Source organism: Hyla sarda, chromosome 8 (genome assembly GCF_029499605.1).
Source record: "Hyla sarda isolate aHylSar1 chromosome 8, aHylSar1.hap1, whole genome shotgun sequence".
In the NCBI taxonomy this organism is placed as follows: domain Eukaryota; kingdom Metazoa; phylum Chordata; class Amphibia; order Anura; family Hylidae; genus Hyla; species Hyla sarda.
The window spans coordinates 121005101-121017546 of NC_079196.1; the positions used below are offsets into that span (position 1 = coordinate 121005101).

At 44.3% G+C, this 12446-nt stretch overlaps 1 protein-coding gene across 8 annotated transcripts in view; it reads left to right on the forward strand.

Annotated features, from left to right (window-relative positions):
• The window catches only part of PIKFYVE (phosphoinositide kinase, FYVE-type zinc finger containing), a 301144-nt gene that overhangs the window by 238561 nt on the left and 50137 nt on the right, over positions 1-12446 (forward strand). For all 8 annotated transcript variants that reach the window (XR_008847336.1, XM_056536875.1, XM_056536878.1 and 5 more), the window contains one exon: positions 9227-9330. Coding sequence is in view for 7 of the 8 variants with exons in the window: in XM_056536875.1 (XP_056392850.1) it covers positions 9227-9330 (104 nt within the window). In the remaining variant the exon portion in view is untranslated. The remainder of the gene's footprint in view (positions 1-9226; positions 9331-12446) is intronic.

The window sequence follows — 12446 nt, forward strand, 5'->3', positions numbered from 1 at the left end:
TTGCGGCATTCCGAACAGCTTACAGGACAGCCGGAGGGTCCCTACCTTCCTCCATGCTGTCCGATCGCCGAATGACTGCTCAGTGCCTGAGATCTAGGCATGAGCAGTCAAGGGGCAGAATCATTGATCACTGGTTTCCTATGAGAAACCAGTGATCAATGTAAAAGATCAGTGTGTGCAGTGTTATAGGTCCCTATGGGAGCTGTAACATTGCAAAAAAAAAAAGTGAAATAAAAAAAAAAGTGAATAAAGATCATTTAACCCCTTCCCTAGTAAAAGTTTTGAACCCCTTTTCCCACTTTAAAAAAAAAAAAAAAAAACAGTGTAAATATAAACATATGTGATATCGCCGCGTGTGGAAATGTCAGGATTATAAAAATATATAGTTAATTAAGCCGCACGGTCAATGGCATACGCGCAAAAAAAATTCCAAAGTCCAAAAGAGCGTATTTTTGGTCACTTTTTATATCATGAAAAAATGAATAAAAAGCGAAAAAATTCCGATAATTACTAAAATTGTACCACTGGGTATGCAACAGGTGTCTTTATTCCTTATTCAGGCAGGTACATGGATGGGGGAGAGCGGACAGTCAGGGAGACCTCTGGCTCTATCCTGAAGAAGCGCTAACGCGTGACACGGTCCGTAGCCCGGAGGACTCCCCGACTGTCCGCTCTCCTCCATCAATGTACCTGCCTGAATAAGGAATAAAGACACCTGTTGCAAGATTACGGTCAGTGCTCCGTTTTTTCCTTGTTTTTGAATTTGGTATTTTTGTAAGTTATGGCGGTTTAACTGCATTCCCCCAACACCCCCCCCCCCCCCCCACACACACACACACTGGGGAAGTAATCATATGTGACCCGCGGGCGCTGCTCTGCTTCTCTGACCCACCCCCCCATGAATTATCAGCCGCAGCGCTGCGCTGTCCCCCACATCGGGGAACTAATATGTCATCCGCGGGCGCTTTAAATGAATGAGTTGCGTGCTGCGGCGCTGAAAATGATTAATAAAGGACATCTGTACTGATGAATTTTACATATTCCTGTGCCCGGGCTGCAAAAATAAACAAAATGAATGTTGACTCCCCTTCCTACATTCCCCTGTTGCTCCGGTATCGGCCTCACTGTTCTCCGCTGCGATCTTCGTGCTGCTTCCTGGTGACGGGAACATCACAGACCCGTCAGTCAATCGCCGGCCACAGCGATGTCCCGCCTCGGCCGGTGATAGGCTGAGCACACTGTCATGTAAGGAGCTGGCCGGCTCCTTACATGACATGATAGGCTGAGCGCACCGGCCGGCTCCTTACATGACATAATATGCTGAGCGCACCGGCCGGCTCCTTACATGACATGATAAGCTGACTGGTGATACGCTGACAGCTGTGTGACGTTCCCGTCCCCAGGAAGCAGCATGAAGATCGCAGTGGAGAACAGTGAGGCCGATACCACAGCAACGGGGGGACTTAGGAAGGGGAGTCAAAGTTTATTTTGTTTATTTTTGCAGCCCGGGCACAGGAATATGTAAAATTCATCAGCGCAGATGTCCTTTTATTAATCATTTCCAGCGTCGCAGCACGCAACTCATTCATTTAAAGCACCAGCAGCTCACAGGAGGAAGGGGGGGGGAGCAGCGCCCGCAGGTGACATATTATTAGTTCCCTGATGTAGGGGACAGCGCAGCACTGCGGCTGATAATTCAATGGGGGGGGGGGGGGGCTTAGAGAAGCAGAGCAGCGCCCGCGGGTCACACATGATTTAAAAAAATCTGTCAGACACCTGTGGGGTGTAAATGCTCACTACACCCCTTATTACATTCCGTGAGGGATGTAGTTTCCAAAATGGGGTCACATGTGGGGGGGCCAGTGTTCTGCACATGGCCTTCAATTCCAGACACATTTTCTCTCTCTCTAAAAGCCCAATATTGCTCCTTCTCTTCTGAGCCCTGTAGTGCACCAGCAGAGCACTTTATGTCCACATTTGGGGTATTTATATACTTAGAAGAAATGGAGTTACAAATTATGGGGGGCTTTTTTTCTTATTACCCATTGTGAAAATGAAAAATTTAGGAGAACACCAGCATTTTAGTGAAAAAAAAAATAATTCATTTTCACGTCCAACTTAAACGAAAATTCTTCAAACACCTGTGGGGTGTTAAGGCTTACTATACCCCTTGTTACTTTCCGTAAGGGGTGTAGTTTCCAAAATGGGGTCACATGTGGGTATTTTTTGTTTTTTTTTGTATTTGTCTGAACCGCTGTAACGATCAGCCACCCCTGTGCAAATCACCTCAAATGTACATGGCGCTCTATCTCTTGAGCCTTGTTGTGCGCCCACAGAGCACTTTACGTCCGCATACAGGGTATTTCAGTACTCGTTGCGTTATAAAATTTGGGGGTCTTTTTTTCCTTTTAACTCTTGTGAAAATTAAAAGTATAAAAAATTTTTTATACAATAACCTGCTGGCACAGACCTCAAATTTACCTTTTCATAAGGGGTAAAAAAAAGAAAAAGCCACCCAAAATTTGTTATGCAATTTCTCCCGAGTACGGAAATACCCCATATGTGGCCCTTAACTGTTGCCTTGAAATACAACAGGGCTCCGAAGTAAGAGTGCAATGCACATTTGAGGCCTAAATTAGGGATTTGCATAGGGACGGACCCGGATGCAAGAATTACACTTGCCTCCAATACCAAAATTACCCTACGGCAGTGTTTCCCAAACAGGGTGCCACCAGCTGTTGCAAAACTCCCAGCATGCCTGGACAGTCAATGGCTGTCCGGCAATATTGGGAGTTGTTGTTTTGCAACAGCTAGAGGCTCCATTCTGGAAATAGTGCCATGCCAGACATTTTTAATTTTTATTGGGGGGATGAGGTGTAACTGTGTGTGTGTGTGGGGGGGGGGGGGGGTGTGGGGGGTGTGTGTGTGTGTGTGTGTGTGTAGTTTGCAACAGCTGGAGGTAAAACTGGTTGCTAAACACAGAGTTAAGTAACATACTTAACTTGTAGTTCTGCAACAGCTGGAGGCATACTACTGCAACTCAGAGCATGCCCTTTGGTTGTTTGTGCATGCTGGGGGTTGTAGTTAAGCAACAGCTGGAGGTACACTTTTTCATAGAAAAAGGGATGCTGGGAGTTGTAGTTGTGCCTTCTGCTGTTGCCCAACAACAACTCCCAGCATGCCCTTTTGTGCATGCTGGGAGTTGTTGTTAAGCAACAGCAGGAGGCCAGCCTTACCTTGCTGCCCTTGCTGCTGACTCCACTCCTGGGGCCCTGATCCCGCCGGGGATCGGGGGCCCCAGCCTCAGGTAGCGACTCCCGACACCTGCTGTTGCCCTCCAGAACAAGGGCGGAGCAGGTGCCGTTAGGGACACCCACACAGCAGGAGTTCTGATTCGCTGGCCGTTACCGGTGAGGTGGCACCTCACTCCTGCTGCTAAAGGATTATAGGTGCCGTCTCGGACGGCACCTATTACCCTTTCTTTTCGGGTCACCGTGGACCCGATTGACCCAGAATAGCCACAAATCGCCGATCTGAATTGGTCTCAGGACCCCCAAGGGGAGCGGGACGAGGGTGTACAGGTACGCCCTTTGTACTAAATTTATCTGAAAGTGTTTCTTTAATGCGTTAAGGACAAAGATAAATCTTTCTGCGGGACTCTATCAATCAAGTTTATGGCAGTGTGGCCAGCAAGAAGCATCTCCTCGGTAAAAGACACATGTAAGGAATCTCAGACTGTAAAATAATATTTTCTGGTCTGATTAAAAACAATTTAACTTTTTGCCTTCAAATTTTATGCGTCATATCTGGAGGAAACCAGGCAGCATGGTGGTGGCAGCATCATGTTGTGGGAGTGGTTTTTAGCAGCTGGGACAGGGACGTGGGTCAGGTTTGAGGGAAAACTGAATGGAGTGAAGTACAGAGGTATTCCTAAAAGGGAACTCTTGCCAAAAATGTTCTATTAGGGACATTAACAGGGTGAGTCTAAGCAGCTGCCCTGCTCCACCGTGTGGCTCCATTGCTCTACTATTCACTCGTCTCTGGCCCTGGCTTGCTGCCTTGGGACCAGCCTTTTCCGCTTCACACACAAACCCCTATGTAAGTCTATGATCGTCTCATAGACTTGCATATAGTAAGTGACTTCTGCTTCACACAGAAATGACTGTGTGAAACGTCTGGTCACGAGGCAGCATGCTGGTACTGGAGACGGGTAAATAGTAGAGGAACTGATCCACACAGTGAGTCCTGGAGCATGGAAGCTGTTTATCCCTAACCTGTTAATGCCGCTTATAGATTAATAGTTGCGGCCGGAGTTTCCCTCTAATAAAAACTTGATCCAAAGTGCTCTGGATCTCAGACTTGGCTGAATGTTTACCCTCCAACAAGACAATGACCCTAAGCATACAACCAAGACAACAAAGAAATGTCTTAGGGACAGCACACTCTGTCCTTAAAGGAGATATGCAGCATAAACATTTTTTGTCTCGCTGTGCTCGGGCTGCAATAACAAATAAAAAAAACTCCCCTTCCTGCGTTCCCCCTTTGCTCCGGTATCGTATCCTGTTCCTCCGGTGCTGCAGGTCTATGGGCTTGGAACTTCACCTAGCTGTCAGGGTATCACCGGCCGCAGCGATGTCCCGCCTCGGCCGGTGATAGGCTGAGCGAACTGTCATGTAAAGGAGCGCTGCCCGGGCACAGGGAGACAACAAATGTTTATGCTGCATATCTCCTTTAAAGTGTACCTGTCATCAACAAAAACATTTTATATAATGTACATAATACCATTATATGTATATTTGTAATATACATTGGTTAAAAAATATGTATATTTTTGTCCCTGCAGCTATCGAATGTGTGTCTCTATGAGGAGTCCAAATACAGGAAGTGAGAGTGGAAAAGCAGGGCTCTGTACACTGAGGACAAGCAGGGCTCTGTGCACTGAGGACAAGCAGGGCTCTGTGCACTGAGGACAAGCAGGGTTCTGTGCACTGAGGACAAGCAGGGCTCTGTGCACTGAGGACAAGCAGGGCTCTGTGCACTGAGGACAAGCAGGGCTCTGTGCACTGAGGACAAGCAGGGCTCTGTGCACTGAGGACAAGCAGGGCTCTGTGCACTGAGGACAAGCAGGGCTCTGTGCACTGAGGACAAGCAGGGCTCTGTGCACTGAGGACAAGCAGGGCTCTGTGCACTGAGGCTCTATAACATGCTCCTGGCTCATACATCAAGATGATTGACAAGCCAGGAGCCGGCACAAATCCCTGCTTGTCCGACCCTCTTTTTCTGTTTTTGGACTCCTCACAGAGACCCACATACAATACCTGCAAGGACAGCCTTTTTCACCCAAAACTATACACAATTGTTAACCAATGTATATTAGAAATATACATATAATGGTATTATCTACATTATATAAAAAGTTTTTGTTGATGACAGGTTCACTTTAAGTGGCCCAGCCAAAGCCCTGACTTAAATCCATTTGACCGTCTCTGAAGAGACCTGAAAATGGCTGTCCTTCAATTGTCCCCATCCAACCTGACAGAGTAGCTCAGCTGGGAAGAATGGCAGAACATCAACAAATCCACATGTGCAAACCTTGTGGCCTCATCCTTAAAAATACTGGAATGTGTGTATGCTTCTACTGAGCTATTAATAAAGCTTTATGATTTGATGGTTAAAATGACTGGAGGCTGTAATCTCAGAGGTGCTAAGTACTGAGTAAAGGGTCTGAATATTTATGTCAATGCAATATTTTTAGTTTTCAATAAATGATCAAAGATTTCTAACATTCTGTTTTCAGATTGTCATTATATGTATTGCAGAATGATGGGGGGGGGGCACTTGGTATTGTGTTTTTGTTTTTTTGTATTGTGTAAAAAACTAAATCAATGACGACATGTAAAAAAAAGTGAAAAGGTCTGAAGACTTTCTGAATTCATTCTATAGCTATCCTAAGATAAAAATAAAAGGGACATTCTATAAGGCAAGGCTAGATGGACCAGGTGGTCTTTTTCGGTCAACAATCTTATATGTTATATTTCATTTTTTGTTTAGTAGAATACTATTGTATCAGAAGATGTTATCCAGCCATTAGTTTTTATGACTGTTGATGAAAGTTTAGTAATATCGTACTTATGCGCCGGTGTCCATTCCAACAGAAGAACTCGCTAGCAAGCTGGTACTATAATCCTAGAATTTGTAGAGATTACAGATAACCTCATTTTACCATATTTATTATCAGGACTTATTTTGGTTCAGCATGCAGGATACACATAAAAACAAGGTAGCATTACTAACTGTGACAAGTATAGGATCAATAATGCATCTTTTGAGCAATGATGTACATATACTGCGGCAGACAGTTTTTCAATGTATTTATCTAAAGGAAATAAGAAAGCAGAGTTTCCCATAGGGCAATATATCTAAACAAAAAAAAGAGCAGGAAAGTGAACCGAGGGGACCCCCTTAAGGGTCTGCTCACCTTGTTAGGCTCTGTATTAGACTCAATTGCTGTATAGGCATGGAAGTTATAGGTTGTAACAGTGAAGTAGGATAGAGGAAAAAGCCAGGTTCTAGGCACAATCCACCAGTCAACGAGTGATGTATATACATAAGGCGTTTTGAGGCTCAGGAGCGTCTTAGAATCTGTACTGGTGTGTATACATACATAATAATGGTTGTAAATAAAAATATCATGATTATTCAGTAGCCAGTTATTGGATATAGAATGCTAAGAGTACAATTAAATGATATATGTTAACTCAGACATGTAAAACATATAAATAAATATAAATAAGATCACTGTAAAAACCCACCAGAGGAAACTATAATGATTGGTGCAGTTGGAGTGCGCATGCGCCAACTGCAAAAGATAATGATGATACATTGACACATCCTCTTAGGTTCTTGCACATAGTGAAAGGTGGGAGACTTAAAACCCTGGAGGAATTGCTCGCTGATAGGCCCCCATCTAGGCGTGCCCCGTTCGCTTATCTTCAATTGCGACATTTCTTTTCTTTGCTCCCACGTCAGGCTAGGGTACACCGCCCACTGTCGCCCTTTGAGCGACTCTGTCTTGCCTCCTCTTACCCACGGCATGCCATCTCTTTAATGTATGATCTACTGATATCACCCAGATCTCGTTCCCTTCCGGCCTATTGTCGTGCTTGGGAATCTGAATTAGGCAAATCGTTTTCTGAGGAAGAATGGGCGAAATGCTTTTATCTAACTCACAAGGCGGTCATTGCCTCTAAATCCCAAGAAACCTGCTACAAAGTCTTATCTAGATGGTACCGAGTGCCGTCGATGTTACATCGCTGGTACCCGTCTGTGCCCAGTGCATGTTGATGTGGTACTGCTGAGGGTACGATGACTCACATTTGGTGGGCGTGTCCACGGCTGCAAGGGTTTTGGGACACTGTACTCCGGGTCGTTGGGGAGGTTACGGGCATAAAGGTACCTTGTACCCCGGAAGCCGTGCTTCTCTTCATGTTTCCCATGGCGCAAGCGAAGTTCAAACGTTCCTTAGCGAGACATCTCCTGCAGGCTGCCAAATCAGTCATCCCTCGAAAGTGGAAATCCCCTGACCCTCCTGCCATAGATGAATGGATGGCGGAGGTGGCACAGACGCGTCGTATGGAGGAGTTGTTGGCTGTCCTCCCAACAGACGTTTCAAGAGTGGGTGCCATCTGGCTTCCATGTGGCGAATTCTGCTCCTCTGGCCGATATAGTTCAACGTTGTAGAGTGGGCCTGATTCCTCCCTCGCTCCTCTGCGTCTTTACCTATATGCCATCCACCTCTGCCGTGAGCCCTTGTTCAGTACTCCGTGAGCTCACACTCTCCCCTGGGTGGTTTGGTTTGCGGTCTCTGCTTATAGGAAATCTTGTCCTTTTTCTTTTCTGTGGTCTATTTCCGTATATTTTCTATGTCCCTCTTCCCCAACCTCTCTCCCTCTGTGTGTCTGTGAGTGTGCTGTCTTATCTCCCCTTCCTCTCGTTTTTTTCGCTTCGTTGCACTTCTGCTATTTACATCTTGTGTATCTAGCGAGTCATTCTCGTCTATACTCTCTCTCTTTTATAGTACTGCGAGCTGAATCTAACTGCACCTTATACAGTATATGCTTCATATGTTCTGTTTCTTGATGCTCTTATATTTTACTGTTAGCGTGTACAAGTTGGACTCTACGCCCTTTGTACTTTTGGTCTCCTTAGACCAATGGGCTCCAAAGTAGTTGCTATGATTTCATGTACACCTGTTATTTCTTTGTTAATAAAATTTCTTTTGAATGTGAAAAAAAAAAAAGATAATGAAGATGACTAAAGCAGAAAGCTCCCACTGCTCATGCGCCAACTAGGAAAAATACTAATGATGACTAAACAATGATAAAAGTACCGGATGCTAAGAAAGGAGAACAGAAGACAGCTGTAGTATATAGCTACTGTATACGAAGTGTGCAGCTTGATATTCAATCTAGGTATCAAATGTTGGTATGTTAAAGGTGTAATAAAATGGGCTCCCAAGGGTCTAACGTGTCTGATACTGCAAGTTGGACATGTGTCTAAAATAGAAATTTTGACATGATTGTTTTCTTGTAACTGGATGGATCATTTGTAACTAGTGTAGAGATTTACTAAGTCTGTATGATAAATTATTGTTTAATCATCACTAGTATTTTTCCTAGTTGGCGCATGAGCAGTGGGAGCTTTCTGCTTTAGTCATCATCATTATCTTTTGCAGTTGGCGCACTCCAACTGCACTGACCACTGTAAAAACATACGGGGGGAAATTATAGTGATCTTATTCATATTTATATGATTTTTACATGTCTGATGAAACATATATCATTCAAATATGCGGTTAGTACTATATATTCAACAATAGGCTATTGTATAACCATGATATTGTTTATAACCACGCCCAGTAGGGTCGGAGCTATATTATTTGGCACCATCATGTACATTTATGTATAAACACACCAGCACATCTGACGTAGAGGCTTCTAAGCTTTGAAAGGTGTTATGTATGGTCAATAAAGATACTTGAGCTTTTTTAAAAGTACAATATTTTTGGATGTCTCCTTTGAATTACCTGCTTAGAAACCTATGAAAGTACATTGTATACTTTTGTTATTCCACATTAAACAATTGCTACTGTTTTTTTTTTTCCAATATTTTTGTGCTTGTTTGTATACTTGTGTAGTATAATTTATATATACTTTTTTTTCCACAGATGATCGGTTTATTTTGAAACAGATGCCTCGCCTAGAAGTTCAATCGTTTCTTGACTTTGCTCCACACTACTTCACATACATTACTAATGCTGTGCAAATGAAGGTAAAACTAGCAAAAATGTTGTTAAAATGTTATGACTTCAAATCCTCAGTGATCAAACAAAGTCTAAGGTCCTCTAAAATAAAGAGACGGGCTAGTTGTGTAGAGGTCTATTTGTGGGTTATCTTCAAAGTAGTATCATGCATGCTTCTTGGTCTGTAGCTAATTGTACCCTGGGGGCTATATAACATTTGTGCTCAGGGCTTTCATTCGTGCACGTGGTTGCAAGGGTTCACTACCGATTTATACATAAACACGTATTGACTTACCAAGAGGTTAGAGTTCTTCCCTACCTGAAATTGCACCTTACAGACAGACCTAAACCTATACCAATGAGAGTGCCTAACTCAGCGATTGAATTGTGCCCATAACCGCGTATGAGGGCACGCCTGAAGAGGGCAAAAACTCAGACATAGGATTGATAACCTTGCTCCTGAACAAGATAAACCACATCACCACTAGACATATCTATCTACCCCTAACTGTACTACCTAACCTCGAGCAACCAAGAGAGAGTTGAGCCTGCCGGCTCGCGCCCACATTAGGCAGTACCTGACCCTGAGAAGTAACGGTAGAGACGCCTACTACGGATGGCCTGACGCTGGAAACGGACCTTACTACATACTGGCTGATTCGAGCCTATTGAAGTACTTACTGTGACAAATGCAGCAAGATGGAACGAATAAACTTACCAGGCATAACATACTTCAGTCCCTGCTAATAAGTGGCAAAGTTTCTACTGTTAGTTAAGTGATACGCAACCTGACACAATGACCGACCTTTGGTGACAATGACCTTCCATTGGCATGACGCCTATACCAATTAAGCCTCGATAAGCAACCTACCTGAAGAGTTGACTCGACTGAACAGTGAGCCATACCCACACCTGTCCAACATGTCGTCATGACTAAGATCTGAGGAGTGACGACCTGCAACGCATGATGGGTCTCCTTGTCATGCACATTCCTATAGATTTGACAGAACTCGTGTAACAGTTGCGCCTATAGACTGTCGTACATGAATGCGTGACAGGTATAAACAGAAGCATTGTGTCTGTAGACATGATCGGTCTCTGCGTGCCTATCGTACCTGTAGTTTAGCCAGGTCCTGCGTACCCTTGTGCCTATAGATGTGGCAGGACTTGCGTAATCATTGTGCCCGTAACAAGACAATCTAACTCAAACCTCGTACCTGTAGGCGTGACAGATCTTGAGTAACCCTGTGGACGTGATGTACGTACGCGTGATGTTGACATCACTGGACTAAACTGATTAATGCTGACCACGAAGTACACACGTACGCACCGTGGACTTCTACCACCGTATATTCAGTGCAAGTTTAAACGTATGCGAAGTATACTGGCACAGAGGTATGTGCGGTGTAACTATTGGTGATTGTAGAGTACAAGCTATGACCATCTGTACAGTATGAAAGCTACGAACGTATGTGTAGTATACTCCGTATGCATCCATGAGCGTATGACCAGTGCGAGCTATGTGTATGGTAAGACAGTACGAAGCTAGGTACGACAACAGTTATGAGCATATGTTCTGAATAGCGACCCGCGTATGTATGGAAAGGACGACACACGTGAGTGCAAGATGACCATGACAAGCACAAGAACAGTGCTCAAGGCCTGAGTGTCTAACACTGTCTGTACACATTGCATGTAGCACATCGAGCGCATAAATGTACACAACAGTAACTGTACTTGCAGCCTAAGACACTATGAGTGCATGTACTGTATGCAACACTAACTGTGACTCCTGCATGTGACACTATGAGTGTACGTACTGTAAACAAAACACTAACTGTACCTGCTGTATTTAACACAAGCACTGTGTCCGTAGACATGAACGGTCTCCGCGTGCCTATTGTACCTGTAGTTTAGACAGGTCCTGCGTATCCTTGTGCCTGTAGATGTCACAGGTCTTTGCGTAATCATCGTGCCTGTAACAAGACAATCTAACTCAAACCTCGTACCTGTAGACGTGACAGGTCTTTGAATAACGCTGTGGACGTGATGGACGCTCACGTGATGTTGACCTGAATGGACTAAACAGATTAATGCTGACCCCAAACTGCAACGTACGCACAGTGGAATGCTACAAACATCTGTTCAGTGCAAGCTAACGTATGCGAAGTATACTGGCACCGAGGTATGTTCAGTGTAACTATCAATCATTGTAGAGAACAAGCTATGCGCATTTGTAAGTATGAAGCTACGAACATATGTGTGGTATATTCCGTGTGAATCCATGGGCGTATGAACAGTGCAAGCTATGAGCGTGAGTATGATAAGACAGTATGAAGCTAGGTACAACAATAGTTATGAGCATATGTTCTGGACAGCGACCTGAGAATGTATGGAAAGGACGGCACACGAAAGTGCAATATGACCACGACAAGCACACGAACAGTGCTCAAGGTCTGAGTGTATGACCCTATGTCTGTACACGTAGCGTGTGACACAACCTGAGAATGTAAGGAAAGGACGGCACACGAAAGTGCAATATGACCACGACAAGCACACGAACAGTGCTCAAGGTCTGAGTGTATGACCCTATGTCTGTACACGTAGCGTGTGACACAATGAGTGTATGAACGATACACATCAATAACTGTACCTGCTGCATGAGACACTATGGGTGCATGTACTGTATGCAACACTAACTGTGGGTTCTGCATATGACACTGAGTATACGTGCTGTAACAAAAACACTAACTGTACCTGCTGCATATGCCACTGAGCATAAGCACTGTGCCACCTAACTGTGCCTACCGCCTCTAACACTATGAGCGTATGCACTGTGTACCATACAAGTGTGACTGTACTCACTGCATATGACACTGCGCATATGTACTACGAACTACCCTAACTGTACCTACTGCATGTGATACTATGAGCATATTTATTGTATACCGCGCCTATGACTGTAACCCCTACAAATAACACTATAAGCATGTATGCTGGTGTACAAACTAACTATACCCACTGCAACGACACTATGAGCGCATGGACTGTATACAATACTAACTACCCACTGCAATATAACACTATGAGCGTATGTACTGTATCCGATACTACCATGTACCCACTGCAAGTACGCCACGAGCAT